Source organism: Scleropages formosus, chromosome 22 (genome assembly GCF_900964775.1).
Source record: "Scleropages formosus chromosome 22, fSclFor1.1, whole genome shotgun sequence".
NCBI classification, from domain to species: Eukaryota; Metazoa; Chordata; class Actinopteri; order Osteoglossiformes; family Osteoglossidae; genus Scleropages; species Scleropages formosus.
This window is the reverse complement of record NC_041827.1, coordinates 6,650,340-6,672,139: the sequence shown is the minus strand read 5'-3', so window position 1 is coordinate 6,672,139 and position 21,800 is coordinate 6,650,340. Positions and strand designations below refer to the sequence as shown.

General features: G+C 41.9%; 2 protein-coding genes across 8 annotated transcripts in view; both read left to right on the top strand.

The window, feature by feature from the left end:
* Nucleotides 1–1,091: 1,091 nt before the first annotated feature.
* LOC108918571 (histone lysine demethylase PHF8-like) lies at nucleotides 1,092–15,691 on the top strand. 4 transcript variants are annotated; one of them, XM_018725992.2, is made up of 24 exons: nucleotides 2,733–3,092; nucleotides 3,238–3,327; nucleotides 3,597–3,700; nucleotides 4,454–4,600; nucleotides 4,751–4,836; nucleotides 5,071–5,194; nucleotides 5,292–5,452; nucleotides 5,704–5,845; nucleotides 5,968–6,154; nucleotides 6,538–6,700; nucleotides 7,030–7,117; nucleotides 7,238–7,344; nucleotides 7,719–7,810; nucleotides 7,918–8,007; nucleotides 8,245–8,541; nucleotides 8,870–8,961; nucleotides 9,329–9,510; nucleotides 10,177–10,262; nucleotides 10,373–10,491; nucleotides 11,173–11,450; nucleotides 11,865–11,960; nucleotides 12,138–12,247; nucleotides 13,159–13,540; nucleotides 14,043–15,691. In XM_018725992.2, exons 4-24 carry the CDS (start codon nucleotides 4,503–4,505, stop codon nucleotides 14,129–14,131), a joined length of 3,069 nt encoding a protein of 1,022 aa, XP_018581508.2. In that variant the 5' UTR covers nucleotides 2,733–3,092; nucleotides 3,238–3,327; nucleotides 3,597–3,700; nucleotides 4,454–4,502; the 3' UTR covers nucleotides 14,132–15,691. The 4 variants fall into 4 exon arrangements, with proteins under 4 accessions (XP_018581505.2, XP_018581504.2, XP_018581508.2 ...); XM_018725989.2 differs by lacking the exons at nucleotides 2,733–3,092; nucleotides 3,238–3,327 and adding an exon at nucleotides 1,092–2,323; XM_018725988.2 differs by lacking the exons at nucleotides 2,733–3,092; nucleotides 3,238–3,327 and adding an exon at nucleotides 1,092–2,491.
* Nucleotides 15,692–18,313: 2,622 nt separating this feature from the next.
* The window catches only part of LOC108918434 (E3 ubiquitin-protein ligase HUWE1-like), a 48,896-nt gene continuing 45,409 nt past the window's right edge, over nucleotides 18,314–21,800 (top strand). For 3 of the 4 annotated variants that reach the window (XM_018725651.2, XM_018725652.2, XM_018725649.2), the window contains exon 1: nucleotides 18,314–18,417. The gene's annotated coding sequence lies outside the window, so the exon portion shown is untranslated. Of the gene's footprint in view, nucleotides 18,418–19,361; nucleotides 19,497–21,800 lie in introns of those variants that run through there. The other variant, XM_018725650.2, reaches the window with a different exon arrangement.

The window sequence follows — 21,800 nt, the reverse complement described above, 5'->3', positions numbered from 1 at the left end:
GGCCGTGAGTTTCGCGTGTTCTGGATATTCAACTGAATTTAGTTTGAAATTGCCAGGTAGGGGTTGAGCAAAGCCTTGGTTTTGTCATAGTTTCTTGATGTCTCCCCTTAACCAACCATCTTTCCAGAAATGTGTAACAGAAGTGTATTTTGGTTTAATTTCTATTTAGACACTGTAAGGAATTTTCATTGCATTCCTTTAGATTCGTCTGGAGTTTCTTTTGTGCATGATTCCCTTCCCCACCCCATATCTTCAACATCTTGACTGTACAACCCTTCACTCCACAAAAACAGAATATGCTTTATTGACCTACCGTACTATATTGCCGACTTTAGGTACTTTAGAAAGACTGTTTTTTGATCACACCAGTGATCTATAGCAAAATATGCTTTTCTTTCTAATTAGACACCAGTCCTTTTCTAGGCCATACATCCAAAGTTGCCTAATTGATACATGCATCAGTGATGTTGATGCCTGTTTCAAGAGCACTTTTAAAAACTTGTGCAGTGAAGGGTAAGTTCCTCATTAATATTGTTACGGTCTTTATTAATAAATTTGTTTTAGCAGCAGAAAAAGTACCAGATTGTTATGGAGAGAAACATTTTCATATTTGTCTTGCTGTTGTGGTCTGATTTCACAATGGATCGAAAGGAAAGACTAGGCTGGGTAAAGGGTTGCAGTCATGTTTGTATGGTTGGGAAATGACTTACAGTGCTGAAATAAAATTTATTCTTTTAGTAAACCTCTCTCTCTTTGCTTAACCTTTGTCATACCTGGCTGCTAATTTTATTTGAAAACAAATGTGAGCCTTAATACTTATTGTAACAAATATGAATTTCTGGGAGTTAGAAATCCAATTCCAGTGCTTATTGTTTCAGATCAGTTTTGTCTGGCTGGACCCTCATGGGTCCCTTTGAGCGTCTCTAGTGGGTCAGTCTCTCGAACTTTTGAACCAGCCAGACAAATCTATTTTGTAACGTTATTGCTAAAAATATGAAGGATTGAAATATACTTTGCTTTTTAAAGCAGTCTTTAAGACTGGTAGCTTATTTTTAGCTACTTGGCCTTATTGCCACATTTATCAGTGGTTCGTGAGACTGACCCCGTACGTCTGCCGAACGTCTACACTCAGTGCAGGTGTTGGGTTGCCCTTATGGCTGGACCTTTGAAATCTCGAAGCTCATGGGTGCGGTTATATAAAACGGCAGTGCCACTCCCAAAAAACAGTAAAATACCGTTTCTGCGAAGTGCAATTTTTATTGTTCTCAGATTCTTCTATAACCACGTGCAAAGTTCGTCAACATCTGGCCACATTCGGATGTCGTTTATTTGTTCAAATCCAGTTTCGGGGTAACGAGACCAGTCTGGGAAAATTAATAAAGCAACTAACTTGTAATTGGAGGCAAGAACAAGGTATTTTACTTTTGTACTAAAGAGAATAGTTGGTGTGTAAGCACAGAAAAAGAGATTGGAGAAACAGACTGCGATGAAGAGGCCTGGACATCAGTGCCATTGCGGCCTGTGGACACTACAGTATATATAATATAGTATGTAGTAGAGTACAGTAGTGCTCCGTTCCGTTTGACACCATGTGCTCATTTCTAAAGGCTCAAACTGAACAACGGTTGGGCTTTTCTGAAAACTGTTGGGACGCAAACTGCCACCGTTTCCAGTGTTTCCAAAATACACAACCATTTGATTTGGAGTTATAAAAAAAAGAGATTGTACATCGCTCGGAGAAAAGTTTCGGTTAAATCTAAATTGCAGTTAAAGGACCCTGTATGTGCGACCCACCCCCTGCCCTTACAACCATGATGCTGTGGAGTTCCCAAGCAGCAGAGGCTGCGCGAAAAAAAGACATCGTTTCACTGCTTCCACTGCTCCCCGTTACCCTGCGTGCCTGCCGTTGTCCCGGACGCAGTAAAGCGGAGTGCGCGGCCCTCCAGCTGAGGAGGCAAGAAGAGCTCCTCCGCTTCGCTACAACTAGAGTCGCGTCCCGTCAGCGTTAGAATATCTATTTATGCCGGTCGGCAAAGGCGGCAACTCTTACTCATTTGTAAAGCGACGCGAAAACACGCAAAACTTCAATGTAAAACAAGCCCAGAGTGAATCATCTCGACCACTTTAGCAGCGAACAATATTTATAAGGTGTAACGATTTTGCGGGGGACCGTGCGGTGGCGGTGAGCGCACCGCTGAGGCCCGGCCGTAACGCGCTCTAATCCAACTTTATTGTTCTCTGGGCGATTCAACACGGTGACGGCGCTGCTGAAATGGCGTCGCTGCGACGGGACTCTCGCTCCCACTCGTCTTCATTCTTCTAGGTACATTGGCGCGATCTGTCTGTCTGCGTGGCCCGGAACACCTCGGAGTTGCTGGCCTGGGCTTTCTTCGACAAAACACGTGTTCGGAAGTTTCTCTCTCACTCTAAGTGTTGAGTAATTCGACTTTCATCCCTGGGCCGCGCCGAGTCCTCGGACTTTACTGAGGAGGTAGGCTGCTTATCGGGCTTTGGGGCCCCGCAGGCGGTCACAGCTGGAACCCGTTCAATCTTTATATCCGTCTTCAGAGCCTTACTCTCGCACTTTCCCCAGCAGTGCACTGTATTATACAGTCAGTGTGTGTAGCTAAAAAACACGTAATTAACATGCAAGCTAAATTGAGCTTTAGCTGGCCGTGTGCTACTTGGCACGATGTCGGCTTTGCATCCTTAGCTCTAGCGCTGCGTGTTAGCGTGTCTTTTTTTTTTTTTTTTGAACTCTTTAAGAGTTTAAACTATCGAGACAGCTTGTTGTTTTGGTAAAACTGGGCATCTCCGAAACTTCTCGTGCTCGCTGGAAAAGGCAAGCGCGAGACGTCTCGCGCAGGAGGTGTCCGGTCACTCTCTCGTCCGTCACTTACTTACTATGTATGAACGGCGAGTTACGGCGACCGCCTGGCCGCACACCTGCGGCGCGAGACGGGCTGCATCAAAGTAACGGCGTCATGAGCGGGAAAAAGGTCTTAGGTACCGAAGGACGCATTTAGCTTAAAATCGTACCCTCGGTTTTTACCGCTCCCATCTAGCTGTCCTCCTGGCCGATAACATTTTAGGTATAATATAAAATTGTGTTCGACCAATTTTTTTTTTTCTTCCTGTGTGTGAGGAGGACGGAGCCCCTGGTCACTGGTGCTCCTGCTCTCTGTGTTTGAGGAGGAACGCATTCTCTCACTCTCTCTCTCTCTCTGTCACACACAGGTGACTTAAGTTAATGTTACCCGCAGTTCACTCCGGTGTGCTGTACTTTAAAAATAGAGTGAATGAAAGGGCACAGACCTGCTTCTCCAGGTGAGGCGGTACCTGTGCTGGAAGACGCAGCTTTATCTTCACACACAGAGAATATGAACGCGCGTCATTGGCTTTGAAGTTCCTTTTTTTTCCTTTCAGAACTTAGTAAATGCTGCTTATAAAAATTCAAAATATTCTACAAATTTTGAGTTCTTTGCTCATTTTGTTTGCGCTATTCGTAATGTTTGGTTACACTAAATATTTAATTTTGTGGTCTTAGTGTTCGTTTTGTTAATTCACATGTTTTTTTTCCCCATTCTTCCTTCCAGGAGGTAGCAGCTCGTCATGACAGACGCAGTGTTCGCTGTGTGACGGGAGCTGTATCATTGGACTGAAGTTAAATCTCCCCAAAACAGTCTTGTCAGCCTTGTCGGTAGGTACATTTACGTGTGTTCGTTTAGCAGACGCTGTTCCCCAAAGCGAGGTACATCTCGTAGAAAATACAATCATTCAATGTGTTCATTACGTGAGCAGAAAGAGACACTTGGATGCAGACGCGTGATTCGAAAGTACAGTTTGTTTCTTTCCACCGCATGAACCAGTGTACATCACACAAGTTGATGCATAAAACTTTACCCGAATATCGACGATTCCTAGTGACCTTCCTAGTATTTTTTTTAAATATATATAAACATTTACATACAGGAGTAGCTGTGTAAAGTTTTATCCATTGTTTAACAGTTATGATCTCAAAGTTATAGTGCGTGAACATTTATACATTACATAAACTTAGTGGATCATGGGCGAAGTGAGTCTGGAAGAAGTGAGTTTTAAGACCCTTTTTAAATGTGGACAGAGATTCAGCAGTTCTGAGAGGGGGAGGTCGTTCCACCACGACGGAGCCGGAACCAAGAACCTTTATGCTCTACCTTTTGCGTGTGGGACCACCAAGCAGGCAGATGTGGAAGAGCATAGCGGTCTGGTTGGGGTGTAGCAGATGATCAAGTCTTGTTGATAGCTGGGAGCAGTCCTGTTGATGCTTTTGTAGGCCATAACCAGGGTCTTAAATTATTTCTACCTATTATTTATTAATCTGTGTTACTTTGTGGTAGAATTCACTTACTCACATTTTGTGCAGTTCTGTGGGTAACACCAGGAGTGGTTCGCTCTTCTTCACTCATTGCAGTCTGGTCTAAAGGAATACAAGCAAAGGCAGCTGTCTCAGCTTCACCAGTATGGCATCAGTTCCAGTTTACTGCTTGTGCCGACTGCCCTATGATGTCACCCGCTTTATGATCGAGTGTGACGTCTGTCAAGACTGGTTTCATGGAAGGTATTATTCCCATAGTTTGTTGGGTGTAATATGTACTAATGTTGAGATAGTGTTGAAGCAAGATTTAAGACAGTCATATTTAACATTTACTTTGTAGATGTACAGACTGTTCTCAGTATAATGGTTCTTTCTGGTGTTGTTCATCTTTAGCTGTGTAGGTGTGGAGGAGGATAAAGCCACAGACATTGACCTCTATCACTGCCCAAACTGTCAGGTCACTCATGGCCCTTCTGTCAGTAAGTAACTGTGAAGAAGTTTCTGTTTGCTTTTGTCTCATTAAGGTTTTTGTGTATCTGCTAACACATATTGCTGTGTGTCTAAATACTTTATGGAGAAAAAGTAGGCAGAAAAGCTCTTTACATTCTTCTTCTTATAAAAGTATGTGTATGTTCCTTCGGTCTCTGACTCAGAATGAGAGGGACTGCCACAGCATGAGTTTGATTTACTCTATGTGTTACGCTTCCTGTAAGTGCGGAAACGTCGTGGGACCCACAGGCTATCTGATGTAGCAGGTGGAGCTAGAGATGCAAGTCGGCCAATGAAGACAGGCAGCCCACAGTTTATCAGGGAACTACGCAGCCGCACTTTTCCCAGGTATCATCAAAGCCCCTCTGGAGTCTGAATCTTGGCCATGCATCCAGGCCTCGGTTCTTTGGTTAATGGTCCCTGCTCCTCTCTGTTTGTGAGTCAGTGCAGAGGATGTCTTGCTGAAGCCGTCTGGAGCCCAGTTGACTGTGGAATTCTTGGAGGAGCGTTCATTCAGTGTTCCTGTGCTGGTGCTAAAGAAGGATGGCCTGGGCATGAGCTTACCTCCCCCTTCCTTCACTGTGTCTGATGTGGAGCACTACATAGGTGTGCATGTCATTTTACTGTGCCAACACATTACCAGTGTTTTTTTTTTTTTTTTTTTTTTTTTTTTTTTTTGTTCGCACAGGTCTGTTTTAACGTCTTTTTATATTCCAAATCTGAAGACTTTCAATCTAGTCACAGATTCTGATTCTGACAGCCTTTATGCACATTAATGATGGCAGCAGATTTACTGTTGCTTTTATAAATGGAAACCTGGAGCCATTTAAACAAGTGTCTTTGCTCTGTATCTGCAGGAGGAGACAGAGAGATTGATGTGATCGATGTTGGCCGTCAAGCAGATCTGAAGATGCGCTTGGGAGAGTTTGTGGAATACTATAATAGCCCCAACAGAGAAAGAGTGCTCAATGTAATCAGCTTGGAGTTTTCTGAGACAAGGTATACTTTTACGTAGTTTTTTTTTAATACTTCTAGTACTCCTTGAAAACAAAAATGTGTTAAACCAAAACAATGAAGTTTTATGGTCATTTGCTCATTCAGACTCATTGTGACTTCTCCAGATTGTCCAACCTGGTGGAAACCCCAAAAATTGTCCGGAAGCTATCTTGGGTAGAGAATCTTTGGCCGGAAGAATCTGCATTTGAAAGGCCCAATGTGCAGAAGTATTGCCTGATGGGGGTGAAGGACAGCTACACAGACTTTCATATTGACTTTGGTGGCACCTCTGTGTGGTACCATGTTCTTCGGGTGAGAGAGATATGCATGTATGTGTAAATGACAGACAACTGACATCTGCATATGTTGTGTCTGTAAGATGACCATCAACTGTTTAAAAGTAAAATCCCCATACTGCTTAGGTGTTAAATATATTTGTCGAAGCACTGATCAAGCCCAATATAACACAATGCAATGGGTTTTATTTCCTTGTTATGTATGTGTATGGAGACTTAGAAAACAGCATTGAAGGTAACAGCATTAAACTTATGGACAAGATATAATGTGTAGGAGAATATTATAAGTGTTTTACCTGTATTTAAAATACATGTGAGACCTAAAGAGGAGATGTAAGTAGGGAGGGGAGTGCTTTTTTGTTAAGTCCTCTGTCAATAAGCATCTCAACTTCTGCCCAGGGTGAGAAGATCTTCTACCTGATTAGACCAACCCCTGCTAACCTGGCACTTTTTGAGCGATGGAGTTCTTCCTCCAACCAAAACGAGCTCTTCTTTGGCGACCAGGTGGACATGTGTTACAAGTGCTCCATCAAGCAGGGAAACACACTCTTCATCCCCACAGGTAACTGCTTTGCTAGAGAGCTTAACACGCCTTATTGTGTGCATCTTATACAAATGACTACTCACTTAGTTCCCAGGGCTCGGCTTGTAAAATTTTGGGTGTTTCAGGATCAAAGGAGATTGGTTATATATTCCCCAGTTTCCATGCTGTATGTGATTACAGCATCGCAGGGGTGTTTTTGAGATACTAGGTATTTGCTTTTGACTTTTTGTTAGTAAGTTTAGGTACAACTTTTTTCTTTGTATTTGGAACAGAGCGGGCACATATTTTAATTACAGAATATTTTAGTAATTTTTAATGGATAGTCTATTTATGATTTTCTGCTTAAGGATGGATCCATGCTGTGCTAACCCCAGTTGACTGCTTGGCTTTTGGAGGAAACTTCCTCCACAGTCTGAACATTGACATGCAGCTAAGGTGAGATTTTTATGACTGCTATGAGTCATATTTAAAGCACTTTGATACAGGATATTAAAAGGTGTTGTTCATGCTGTTTAATTGTAATGAGGTCTACCATGTCCTTTTCTGGCTCCTTAGGGCTTACGAGATAGAAAAGAGACTCAGTACAGCTGACCTATTTCGTTTCCCCAACTTTGAGACAGTTTGCTGGTATGTGGGCAAACACCTCCTTGACACATTTAGAGGTACGTAATAACTAAATGCTAAATGTGTATTACATTACTGCATAAACTGTTCCTGCAACCAAGTTATAGTTGTTTGCTTCAGTTTTGTAAAGTATTTTTTTTAATCCTGAGACTGAAAATTACAAAGAATGTTGGTCTGTATGCTTTTAAAAATAAGATCCTAAAATTTTTCTGTTTTCTTTGTAACAGAACTGGAATAAAATTTAAATCAGCTTTTTATGCTGTATTTTTCTTATGTAGCACATAGTGTGTGTGTGTGATGGTATTTTAGTTGTAACTAATATAAGTTCATGTATAGTTCCCTGAAGAACTGTTCCTGCAGTCGTCGTAGCATTGTATATGTTTTGAAAACATTGGACTAACTGATCTTCTAGGTCTAAGGGAGAACCGCAGGCATCCGGCCAACTACCTTGTTCATGGCGCCAAGGCTCTCAACAATGCCTTTCGCAGCTGGACACGCAAGGAGGTACTAGACTAGAGGCATCAGATAAAACTGTCTCTCTAGGGAAGTAAGCATGTGTGGTCTGTAGTGTCTGAATATAGTGTAACCAGGCGGTTGTGTCTGCGTTCCAGGCACTTCCTGAACATGAGGATGAAATCCCCGAGACCATAAAGACTCAGCAGCTAGTGAAGGACTTGGCTAAGGAGATACGTCTGGTGGAGGTATAGAAAGGGCAAGGGTGTGCAGACCTTGTAGGTGTACATGTTTTATTCAAAGTCTGTTTCCTTCTGGTATTAATGGAGATATTAGCAGTATTTATTATGCATCTGTTCTAGTTGTGCTTTATGCTTGTTCTGACCTTTTGTGTTGTGTTTGGTGCATGTATTTGTGTATCTGAACCCGTGGGCTTTTTTTTCCTGTTTCTGGGCTTCACTTTCCCTGTAACTTTTTGTGGGCAGGATATCTTTCAGCACAACTTGAGTAAGACAGGGATGCCTTTTGGACCTCCCCGGGGCTTCTCCACCTCTCTCCCCCATGCACTGATGGCATCATCTCCAACCCCTGGCCATCCACTGGGCAGAAAAAAAGTACTAAAGCCAAAGGAGGGAGGAAGCACCCTAGGAGTGCCCAAAAAGAGGGGCAGGAAAGGCAAGGAGTGCCAGGATAAGGCTGAAGCTGGAGAGCTGGACTTGCTGGAGATTCACACCAAGCATACCTTGAAGAAGTTACATCCTGGAAACAAGAGCAAGGGCAAGGTGACAGTGATAAGCCAAATACCTGGTAGTGTGAAGCTGTGATGGGCTTGGGATATTGACACTATATTTCAAGTAAAACGATATAGCCATTGTAAATGCTTGTTTTCTTCTAAATAGACATTGTGACACATGCAACTGGATCAGTGTTTTGGAGGTGTAAAATATGTTTAGTGCTGTGTTTGGGGTTAGAACACAGATGTCGTGTTGTCCATCAAAAATGGACACTTGCATTCGCTTTGGTGTTTTGTGGAACAAACAGAACAATTTAGGAGATGACACCTTGCAGCGATTTGTTGCGGGCATTCATCGCTTCTCCTTGTGTCGACAGCTGGACTTGCCGGTTGCTGGCCTTGATGATCTTGAGGGGAAGCTAAAGAAGAGCAAACTAAAACTTGTGCTCACCAATGGCAAAATACAGGGGTAGGGAATTTCTGCACATTGAGTCATGATTAGCTTTATATATAAATTATGTTAATTTTATAGAGCATCACCTTTTCTAATTAAGATGTTATGTGTAAGTCAAGGATTCAGTGATGCCTGAACTTAAATGACTATGTTTTAATTACAGTTCTAGACAGGAGCTCTGCCAGGAATTGAAAGACACCTGGAAGTTATTTGAATGTGGTTTTGACTTTTTGTTTTTACTTACATTTTGTATTTAGCTGATACATCTCAGTTAATTTGTGTTTTGGTATTTGTTGTTTTTTAAAGCTATAGTTCCTTCTGTAGGGGATTTTACCCTTTTTCATATCTTTTTTTTGCCTTTCTTATTTCTTGCTTTCGGCAGGAAGAAGGGGGGTAGAGCTAGCAGTGGTAATAGAAAGTCCCGATCCTTATCCTTGACTGGCCAATTTAAACCCATGGAAAGTACCGACATCTCTAACTTTGACTCGGAGGATGAGCTGCAAATTGATGAGGCCCCACCACCTCGGCGCCGAGCTGCTGCATCCAGCAAGAAGAGACTGCCTGGTATAATCTGTGCAGACTGCCTGTTGCTTCTATGCAGCACCTCTTTGTTTACCACTGCAATGCAATGTCTACACATATTAACTTAAACAATTTTTGATAATTTTTCAGCATATGTGTGAGGTTGACCTTTGTAGTTTGTTCTGTTCTGGCTCCTGATACAATCTTAAATGTAGTATTGGCAAAGAGCACCGTAGCTTCAAAAGTCAGCAAATTACTGCAAAAACAATCTCTCACACACACACACACACACACACAATGGCTGAAACTGCTTGTCCTGAGCGGGGTTGTGGTGAACCGAAGCCTAACCCTGCAACACAAGGCGCAAGGCAGGAGGGGGAGGGGACACACCCAGGATGGGATGCCGGTCTGCCGCAAGGCACCCCAAGTGGGACTCGAACCCCAGACTCGCCAGAGAGCAGGACCCGGCCAAGCCTACTGCAGCACCACGCCCGCCAAAAACTCTTAATGACATAATTCAAACTAGGAAAAACTGAACGATATTTTAGCAATCTGTATCATTTGGAGGAACTTCTGTAATTCTTAAGATTTTGATAATGATTAATTATTAGCATATAAAGATTGTTTCTTTGTTTCTTTACATATGCTTATCTTAAAAAGATAAATAAATAAAAAATCTCACACTAGCACTTTTCTTTCCTTTCACAGGTCTTCCCAGGAAACTGCCTCGAGCTAAACCATGCTCTGACCCACATCGTGTCCGTGAGCCAGGAGAGGTTGACTTTGATATTGAGGTATATCGCATATTTACAATGCTTTACTTACATTGCCTATGTGTATATAGAGGGTGGTGACAGTGTATACTTGCAAGATTCGGCATAGCCGACTTTCTTGTGTTCTTCAGGAGGACTATACCACAGATGAGGATTCAGTCACCCTGCAGGGAGTGAAGGGCGGTGCTGGAGGCATCCTGGACCTGTTGAAGGCCAGCAAGCAGGTAGCAGGACTGGACCCTGCTCTCAGGTACTTTCAGCTTTCCACATTTTTGCAACATGTTCTTAGCATTTTAATTGCGGGTAAAGTATGTTAGTCAGTATGTTCTGTGTTGTAATAGACTGCATGCTTTAAACCGTATTGAAATAAAAGAATTAGCTGAGGACGTTGACATACACATTTTATTAAACGTAATCTATTCAAATATTTTGGATCTTTATATGCTAATAATTAATCATTATCAAAATCTTAAGAATTACAGAAGTTCCTCCAAATGATACAGATTGCTAAAATATCGTTCAGTTTTTCCTAGTTTGAATTATGTCATTAAGAGTTTTTGGCGGGCGCGGTGGTGCAGTAGGCTTGGCCGGGTCCTGCTCTCTGGCGAGTCTGGGGTTCGAGTCCCACTTGGGGTGCCTTGCGGCAGACTGGCATCCCATCCTGGGTGTGTCCCCTCCCCCTCCTGCCTTGTGTTGCAGGGATAGGCTTCGGTTCACCACAACCCCGCTCAGGACAAGCAGCTTCAGCCATTGTGTATGTGTGTGTGTGTGTGTGTGAGAGAGAGAGAGAGAGAGAGAGTGTTTTTGCAGTAATTTGCTAACTTTTGAAGCTACGGTGCTCTTTGGTACCAGAGGTACTTGACTGGGCTCTAAAAATGTTAGTCAGCATACTGTGTTTTGTCACCCACATTTTTCCTTCCCTTTCCTGTAGTGAGGAAGCACCAGCCTCCCCAAGCACCAGGGATGCCATCCAGGGCATGCTATCCATGGCCAATCCCCCTTCATCCCCTTCTTCGTCGTCATCCTCCTCTACCTCACTTCCCCCACCAGCAAGCACAAGAGGTGGGATGGGGCCAGAGAAGGTGCGGACCATCCAGAGGCCCGGAAAGCGTCCAGTCAAGCGCCCAGCTCGTCACGTGAGTGAAGATGATGAGGAGAGTTTGGATGAACAGGAAACACTGGGCACCTGTTTTAAAGACTCCGAATATGGTGAGAATATGGCATTAACATGGCATTTGGCTGCCCCATATGGGTAGTGTAGTAGCGTGGTGTCATGGTTATCTTGCAATCTCAAGGTTCCCAGTTTGAATCCCACTTTGCGGTACCCTTGATCAGTATACATGTTCAAAATAACTCTTGTGAAAATATGCTGCTGTATAAATGTGCAAATGAGGAGCTTGATGTTGTACAACTCAACAATAAAAGTTCTCATGGACAAAAGGCATGAACTAAATTGTTTATAATAATGGTACAGTGTGAAATTGTCAATGTATCTTTGTTACACAGCTAGTGTGTATCATGGTGGCATTTTCTTGTTGTTCCTGATGTACCTGTTAAATTTTACATTTTATAATAAACCTTTAATGTTCTGGCTGAAACTGTGCCACCTTCTTGTTCGCTCAGTGTACCCGTCTTTGGAGTCAGATGAGGAAGATCCCAGCCTAAAGTCCAAACTAAAGAGGAAGAGAAACTCTGGTGATACACCATGGAATCCCAAAGGTGCCAGATTCCATGTTTTCTTCCTTTGGCATAAACTTTGCAGATTTTGTCATTTTCTAGAAGTTTTGATATGCAGATGGAGTTTTTAGTCTTTGCCTGTACCTCTTGTCTGTAATTTAAGCTTTATTTTATTATGTTCTCATTCTCATGGTTTACCCTTTCTATATGGCCCTCCAGCTCGTGTCACACCTACCCTGCCCAAACAGGAGCGCCCGGTAAGAGAGGGGGTGAGGGTGGCATCTGTGGAAACTGGACTGGCAGCCGCCGCCGCTAAGCTAGCACAGCAGGTGAGGGGGAGGCCCCGGGTACTGTCCCTCATGCTGATATAGTTAGAATATTACCAGTACTTGTTTTATTTTTGTCCTCCATCTCAGAGAGGGCAAACTTATTACAAGAGAGCAACTGATGCCCCATGGTTGTCTTGGGTAATGATTTGTCTAGTGTGTGTTCAAATAAGTTACACAAGGACCTTTTAATAGCACTTGGTAATCCTTAAAGAGCCAGGTCTTCAGGCTTCGTTATACAGTATTCCTCAATAAACTGCGTTGTCAGTCAAGGCAGGACAAAATTCAACATACTGGACAAAACTCAACACTGCACAATGATCTGTCTCATTGCTAGCAGACTATGGCTAATGAAACTAACAGTAGTAGTAAGCTGACAGGAGGATGTCATGTTGCAGAAATGTAAGGAAAGTTAAAATATTAAATGTAAGCAAAAAAAAAAAAAATGAAAGGTAATGTGAACATGATCCTCACCCCCTTTTTTTTTTTTAATAAATGTAATTGAATAAGAAGTATTGATGTGGAAAAACTATTCCAAAAAGTACATTTTCTCCAGAAATTTAAGTACACAGTGACAGAGATTTTTTTCAGAAACAGCTGTTAATGCAGTGGTTACAACTACTGCCTTTGGACCCAAGGTACTTACCCTAAATTGCCCCAGTAAACTTACCCAACTGTATAAATGGTTAAATAACTGTAAGAAGCTTAACATTGTAATTCAGTTTGGGGAAAAAAGTATCAGCTAAATGAATAGCTGTAACGCATTACTGCCCACCTCTGAGAATAATTGCACCTAATTTTAAACACAAATTTAACTTGGGTTTATTTCCAGATAAGAGGGAAAGCTACACCCTGCCTTTTGTAGTAAACAGGTTTTTTTTTTTTTTTTTTTTTTTTTCCTTTCTTTTTGACAGAAGCAAAAGAAAACCACCAAGAGAAAGTACACCAAAAAGCATGTCCCTGCTTCCACACAGTCTGAACACTCTAACCAGGGAGCAGCTTCCCCAGTCTCCCCTCTCCTACTGTCAGACATACACTGCTATGAGCCTGGCATTGCAGTAGAGGTTGAGGAGAGAAAAGTAGAGGCTTACTCAGCAAGTCTTCTGGACCATGAGTATACTGCTGGACCTGGTCCCTTTGGTCCTGGGGGTCCTCGGGGCTCAGCTGCTATGGCTCCAGGGGTCTTCCTCACCTCCAGACGACCTTCCTTGTCACCACAAAACAGCAGCAGTTACTCCCTCTCATCATCATCTCCTTCTGGAGTGGCAAATACAGGGCCAACTGGAGCAGGGCAAGGTAAGTTGGATGTATCAAAAGGTTTAATTATCATAAAGGTGTTGTTCTTGTTTTTTTTTTTAAAAAAATACCCCACCAGCATTACAAGAGCTACTGCCCCTCTTCCCAACCATAAACACACGCACCCAGTGTTAGGGTAGACTGAGTCGTAATTTAGAGCCGGTTTTGCATTTGGAGGATCTATGCCTAGGTTTGTTTGTTTCGTTGCTTTCATAGACCTAAGTTTGAATCCTTCCTCCACACTGTAGTATTCTTGAGTATGGCACTTAACCTGAATTGCTCTTGTAAAAAAAAAAAAAAAAAATTACCCAGCTGTATAAGTAGATAAATAATTTTAAATTAATTAGATTAATAACCTAACAGCAATTTGCTTTGGAGAAAAGTTTCAGCTGAATGAATATGTTATAATAGCCACTTTTTCTTGGTTTTGTTGGCGAATGGCTTGAACTGTTCCAGTGAAATTGGTGCTGAAGGTTGCTTGTCCTTTCCTTGTGTTTCTCAGGGAAACGACCAAAGAAAGGTCTGGCTACTGCCAAGCAGCGACTGGGAAAAATCCTCAAAATCCACCGCAATGGCAAACTCTTGCTGTGAGGCAAGGGATCGGGGGAAAGGAATGGGGAACGTGTGAAGGGTGGGTGAATTGACATGTTTAAATAGAGCCACGTAGAGACGCAAAGTGGGATGGTCCAGTGGAAGATGGAAACTGTGATGGGGGATTAATCTTCGTATCATGCCCCATTTTAATTTTCATCTATCCCTTTTAGTGTCCTCCTTAGTCTTGATCATTCACCTTGTCCAGTAACAAGCAGCTTATCTCCTGCACTTCTGTCCATGTTGATCTGTTTCTCCTTTACATTCATGTTGTTGTTCTTCTGTGTCACCTAATCAATCATTTTATCTTTCTACCTCTCAAAACTTCAGAAGTTCAGATGCTTTGTGGTTAGTGTTCAAAAGCTCATTATTATTATTACTATTATAGGTAAAGTTGTGGTTGCAAAATGCAACTTTGGGCTTATGAAATGGACATATGCACGAACACAAGTCATTGTAGTGGCATGGTCACGCAACACACTGCCACTGCCTTCTTATCTCCTGGTAAACCCATTCGAACTAACAGTTCAGAGGGGTACTCATATGTGTCACAGTTTTGCTATTTGTTCTGGAGTGAATAAAAAGCTTGCCATATAACTGTGGCAATGGTGTGACTGTGACCAACAATGTTTACTAGAGCTGAACATAATTGGGACAGGGAGAATGTAAATTTTTGTTTGAATTGTATAGTTTTGATTGAAGTCTGTACATTAGTTTAGCTCCATTCTTGTGTAGTGTAGGGCTTTAGGGGACTGTTGCGCCATTGTACACGATTACCTCTGACTTTCAAGAGAAGCGCCAGCGCGCTCTTGTGGTTGTGCGATGGAGGCTTTGCACAAATGGAAGGGAAATGTGTGAGACCTCTTTACCACCTACTCAGGCAAACAGGTTGTATTATATTACTCCTTTTATAATTTGACAAATAGTAACATGTAATTCAGGTAGTGCGTTGATTTCTATTTACACATTAACATGCGCACTTCTATTATAAGTTGTATCAGCGTTAAAGAATGACACTTGTCCACTTGTTTAGACTTTGCTTCCTCTCTCCATGCTAGCTTCTCTCTCTCTATATATCTCTCTTTCTCTCTGTCATTACTTATTTAAAAAGCAGTTCTGTGGGTAAGCTTCCCAAAGAGCAGAATTCCTGCTGTCACAGTGTGGGCAGGGATTTGAGAGAGGACAGCGGAATGGGACTGTGCTGGGTAGGAGGAAATTGTACAGCACAAAACATATTTCTTGCTTGTTCCATTGAGTAGTGTATGTAAGAAAACACTTGAATGCATTCATACAGCTTGTTTCAGTTACCTTTTTGGGTGCAAGTACACATTTTGATGCATTAAAGTTCAACTCCAACAGTCAAAGGTAGGCTGGAGTGCATCCCAGTTTTTATCTAGACCTGCCTTAATGTGGGCTTGCCGTTGTACCACATACTGAGTACAAAATTCTAACTTTATGGCATTTGCTATGTCAAAACTTCACCAGTAAGGGAGAAGGTCAAGTTACATATTCTAATTCAGTAAAAGAATAGTTAAGTTTTGCTTTGTAGTAAACATAAGATGTGTACATAGTTTTTTTTTTTTTTTTTTTTTTTTTTTTTTTTTTTTTTTTTTTTTTTTTAGGTTGTGGAAAAAGCTTTTGTTTTTTGTAATCTATTTTATATAAAAAAATGTTGGACATGATTTAAACTGAAATAGATGTTTAGTTAATATTTTAATTTTGTGAACCAACCTTTTAACTCTTTAGTTAGTATGTTTTACTGTTGCTATTATGACTATGAAGGTAATATTTTTCAATGAAATAGCAATGTTGTATGTTTGTATGTCAAATATTTTTGTTATTAATGTGAATACTTCTCTAGTTTCTTGTAAATAAATTTTACTGACTGGTCAGGTGCGGGGAAGAGAAGTGCTGCACCTTAAATCTGGTTTTTAAATTGGTTGTGTATTCTTTCAGTGTAATGTGTCACCGTACTTGTTTTCTGTTATACTGTTTTCACAACTCATCTTCATTAGATTTTTCACATTGACCCCAGTATATAAAAGTTGGATAAATATTTTGAAATACACAGCATGTCACGATTTCACATGACTTCATAGTATATTTGAGGTCACATCTTCAGTACAGGAATGTAAATTTGCAATTGCCTTTTTTATACCTAAACCATTAACCTTCTGGAAATACTATTATTAACCCCACAGCTGTATTTTTGCAACGCTGTTAAACAATTTCCTCAAGAGTAATTCAATGTTAACATTTCACTGACTTTTCAGTGTCATCACATACCATTTAAGGTGATTGTTTAAAATGAATGTCGTGTCAGGATTTCTCAGGGTGTCTGATGTCATATTACATGATTACAGTAATATCAATATCAATGCTACCATGCAAAAATTTTCCCTCTAATCTAAAATATGCTTATGAAAAATTGTCTTGTTTATATGCAATCTCCTGTCTTTCAAATTAATGCCCTGACTGTTTTCATGGAAAATTATTTTTTTTTCCCCGAAACAAACTCGATTAAAGGATTTTTAACTAACTGTTGTATTTGTATATGCTCTACTGTGATACATTATAGGATTACAAGGCAGGACTACAATACTATCTTTATAGGACAGCTGGTAGTGTAATAGTTAGAGCTGTTGCCTTTGGACCCAAAAGTTGGAGGTCTGAATCTCTGGCTGTAGTATCCTTGAGCAAGGGACTTACCCTAAATTGCTCAAATAAAGTCCCCTGCTGTATAAATGGGTAAATAATTGTAAAATAGCTTAACACTATAAGTTGCTTCTGAGAAAAGCATCAGCTAAATGAAGAAATGTAAGGGTGGGAGTTACAATGTACTCAATATTCAGTGGATTCCAGTTAGTTCTGTATAAACATTTCAGTGCTATTCATTTATATTTAGCACCATTTCTCCAGATACAATGTAAGTCTAGCCTTGCAGAAAAGAAGACACAATCGTCAGTAATGAACCTTAATCTGTGTCCTGAAAACCTTCCTCAGGAAACAATTTTGTTAGCATTCAATCCAGAACTGGTTGTCTAAAAGTGATTATAAATCCATTATAGCACTTTTCCAATACAGCATTGTGCTGGTCCAGAATATAACCCAGAAACACAGGGCATGAGGCAGGGAACACCCAGCACCACGGGATGCCAGGTCATCTCATAGCAATGATACACACGCGCTGGCTGAAACCGCCAACCCGGCAACACAGACCGTAAGGCTTGGGGGGGGGGGCACGCACCCGGGACGGAACGCCAGTCCGTCACAAGGCACCCCAAGCGGGACTTGAACCCCAGACCTGCCGGGGAGCAGGACCCGGCCAAGCCCACCGCTCCCCCATAATGATACACACAATAAGGGCAATTTAGAGGAAAACTTCAATGGACGGAAACATAAGAGCATAACAGAAGATGTAAACTCCATTGAATAACAAAATATCCGCAGTAGTTTAATATTTAAAACACAATACCTTAACAATTCTGTTAGAGTACAGAAAGGAAGAGCTGGTTTCTGCAAGTAGAAGTTAGTATCCGCACTATACAGTATATGGTGGTTTTGCCTTGATCGCTTGCTTTAGGTCACCTTTCCAGTGAAAGAAAGGACACAATAAATGTAACAATGTGCATGCACTATACCATGCTGATGTATGGGTCTATTGTTTATGCATCACACAGTAAACAAAAAACCATTGTCAAAATAGAAAACAGCTGACTGATCATCATCATGCCAAGAAAATACTTCTCAAAACTGCCATAACCTTTTTCCAGGGAATCAAAGGGTGTATTACTTTTATAGTGCGAGTAGTTTTTTGTTACTCTACATAAAATAATAGTAGTATTAATCTAGTTGTTATTTCAGAAGCTTGAGGGAAATTTGATCCACTGCTGAGTTTAGTCAGGGGGTTTGTTTTATTAACGAATCGGTCATTTTCTGTCGTGTCCGTTTCTTCCTGATTTTTTTTTTTTTAATGTGTGTGTTTTTTCTTTTACGAGTTTAGGACTGTAAAGGAGCTCGGTGTATTTGGGCGTGTTTATGCACACAGCTCCATCAAGATCCGTGACTTCGGAGTGCAACTGCTGTACTTTTAAGCTCCCACTTCAGCGTCTGCGCGGCGGCCACTCGCTCGCCACTCCGCCTCAGCCTCGTTCTGGATGCTGGTTTTCGACGGCACGAAACGGCCCTATTAGAAGAAACGGAGCGCGCGCGGTGCTCTCGCGAGCTTCATATTTCTCCTGCTCGCTGGTGTAAGATGGCGAATTCGAATTAAGCCGCAGACCCAGGTACGTGATTACATTCGCTCTCTTGTCAGGTGGCTTCACATTGAAGTGATGCTGACGAGGAGTACGTAGGCATACTTGTTTGGGGATCCAGGCGTTCCGTGGTTCAAGGCCTTGTTGAAGGGAAAGAGGAGGAAAACGCCGTTTTTTCCTGCCCAGGTCGGGCGGATTGCTGCGTGAACCGCCATTTTTAATTTTGTCTCACTAACTAGTTTAGGACTGAGAGTGCGGAGGGTGTTCGGTGTGTGTGTTGCTAACCGGTGTGACAGACGCAGACGCACACACGAGAGTTGTGCAGGCTTTGATGTGCCATCTGTCAATGAACATGATGATCATGATGAAAATAAGACTAGTAAATCTGGAACAAGAAGAAGACTGCACCACATCACACATGCCGTTTCCACAGCATCTCTACACGTACCCTGCTGTTCTGCAGTCGTTCTTGTGATGTTTAGATCATGAATTCAGGAATGCAGCCAGTGAGTGAGAAAAGTTAAAACCGTTTTCCGGTTAAACAAACGGAAACACATGCCATGCAACTGGCATGAGATGCTGTAGGTCTTTTTGAAATGACATGTGCTGTTGCCAGCTACGACGTCGTTAGCCTCTCAAGTTGTCAGATTTTCAAAAGTAATTTCTGTCTACTGCGTACTCGGGTAAGTTCGAATTTAAGTGACAGGTATTCTGGGAGGCACATTTTACACGGCTAGACGATGGACATGTTTGTTTTCGATTACAACGTGTTAATATTACGGTCTGTAGTGTATGAACGTTGGAGCAACGCGATCGTAGCCGTCGCCGGTTTCTGTGCCGCAGTTGTGTCAACGTCCAGCCGTGTGACGTAAGCAAAGTGCGTCGTGCTCGGCTCCGATCTGAGCGACGCCTCGGTTGTTGCTGATCGTTGCTGCTGCTGCTGCTGCTGCTGCTGTTCCGGCCTCGTGACTCGTCGCTTTTCGCCGCGAGTTGTGCTGTTCCGCGCGCGCGACAGCTCGGCATCACTGCGGTGTCTCGTGGCGTCTGCAGAGGCTCGAGCGACGGCTGCTGCTGGCTACGTGTAGAGTTTGTGGGAGGGATTGGAACAGGTGAGTTGTGGGCAATTTATATATAATATATTGCAAAATACTGTCCGGTTGAGTTGGCGCGGCATGATAAGAGATTTGAATATTATCGAGTCGTGGGCAGCCCATAAAAAATCGCTGCCACTGCCAGCCTAGTTTAGAACATGAAGCCGGAGAGAAGGGGTTCCGACACGAAAGTGACGGAGTCATAACTCATATTAACTGGTGACTCTATTATACTAACAGCTGGTGTCTTGACAAACGTGGAATTGTGGCCGTCACTCTTTCACGCAGCTCATACTTCTGCGTTTCCTGTTGTTTTTGCACTATTCATAATTCAGTCAGTGTCACCTATGATATGAATTTCGTACCCTGAACAGTCAGAGTGTGTGCTGTGTGTGTTGGGTGTCAAAGAGCTGCTCTAGTCCTTTGCTTATAATCTGCAGATGTGGCTGTGCTGCTGCAGCAGGGCATTAATGGAGTGCTTTTGGCTGTCGCTTCAACCCTCTGTCACATTTACATCCATTCGTTTAGCTGACGCTTTCCAGTGCGACCTACAATGTGTTAAGCTACTTATGATCATTGTTTGTTTACTCATTTATACACATACACAGAGCTGGGTAATTTTACTGGTGCAATTTTTAGGGGTAAGGACATCGCTCAGCGCTACTACTAGTACTACATCTAGAGGGGGATTGGAACTCGCAACCTTTTATGCAAAGACATGAGCGCTAACCGCAACAGTAAACCAGCTGCCTCAGTCAGTTACACTTGCTGGGTTAATGTACTGTTGAAACTTGTGCAGTTTCCACAGTGAAAGAAGATTTGAAGCACTGACCTGGTGTTTCCTTGCAGACTGTAGCCATCCATGTGATACGAAACACGTTCTCCGTTGGTCCCGTTACTCAGTTCCAGGCCTTTTCTGTGTGATCAAGACTTGGTGCGTCTTTTCTTTCTGAACTTCTTCATGGCCTTTTTGTTCCTAATATTCATAACAGTGACTGTCGTGCACAAGGTTGAATGATGAAATGACTCGTAACGCTTTTTTTTGGTCACGGCCGTGGTGTTCGAGATCTTACGATTTTTGCGTGTTTTGTGTATGACGTGTAGGGAATAGTCATGCTGCTGTTACTTGGAGCTGGATGATTGGCAGGGCTGTTAAATGTTGAAGGGAAGCCCTGGGTCCAGTCTCGAGGCAGTACTGTACCCTGCTTACAATGACCGTGTAATATCGGGCATTTGTCCTCTTGAGGCTCTTCCTCAGGGAAAAAGGAGCACATTAGTTTTGTACACTTCTTGGTGAATCCCCCTGCAATGCTACTGGAAACAGTTTAAAAAGTGACTCTTTCTTACAGCTACTGTGGTATTCGGGCCCTAGTTTGCCACAAACTCGTTTCTTTAAACATCGAGAAACAACATTTACGTGTTTCTTGAAATTATTGACCAAAGTTAATAATTCAGCTGTTATTTATGCATTTGGCTGCATCTGAAATCAGAAATGTACCAAAATGGATAACCTAATCAAAGCTGTACTTGGTGGGCTCTCAAACATTTATATGTTGAACCTCTAAAAAGATGTACTTTAATATGAACCTGGTCTATCTGGGTCTCTGTCTGTAATTGAATTTGCACTATGTGCATATATACCCTGCTACAATAATAATTTGTTTGGTGTCCAGGGTATTGCACTCTTATTATAAGATGCAATGCTATTGACATCAGTCTTAAACTGGGAACATTTTATGTTACAACTTTTTTTTTTTTTTTAAATATCTTGACAACTAACTTCTCAGAGCCTTTGCTAAAAAACTGGTAAATTTTAAACCCATTAACATACAAACTTTTCTCATCACTACTCAGGATGGGAAGAACAGTGTGCTACCCATCCTGCCACTCTGCTCAGTACAGAGAAAAGTATGTACCGTATTTTGTTTAATAATGTAAAATGTAATTGTGCAACTCCGAATACTGTTTTAAGATACAGTTACTGCTAGGACTGCATGTAGTGTCTTGGTGTTTGTGAGCCAGTCAGTAGTATATTATTTAGAGCCTTTACCTTCCAGTCAAAGGACCCAGGTTTGAATTTTGCTGTAGTATACTTGCTGAAGGTACTTATTCCAAATTACTCAAGTAAAAATTACCCAGCTCTGTAAATGGGGAATTAACTGAAAGTAACTTTGTATACAAATCTAACATTGTAAGCAACTTTGAAGAAAAGCAAGTAAAATTAATACATGATAGACCTGAATTAGGTTGTGATCTGACCTTTTGGGTGCTTTTTCTGGCTTGTATTTACTAGAAATTATTTCTGAAACTCGGATGACACAG

Bases quoted from the DNA above. Each gene is read 5' to 3' on its own strand.
- LOC108918571 (XM_018725989.2), top strand. From the start codon at position 4,503: ATGGCATCAGTTCCAGTTTACTGCTTGTGCCGACTGCCCTATGATGTC. The intron at 4,837-5,070 runs GTAAGTAACTGT...GCTTCCTGTAAG, and splicing joins CACTCATGGCCCTTCTGTCA to TGCGGAAACGTCGTGGGACC. The intron at 10,492-11,172 runs GTACTTTCAGCT...CCTTTCCTGTAG, and splicing joins GGACTGGACCCTGCTCTCAG to TGAGGAAGCACCAGCCTCCC.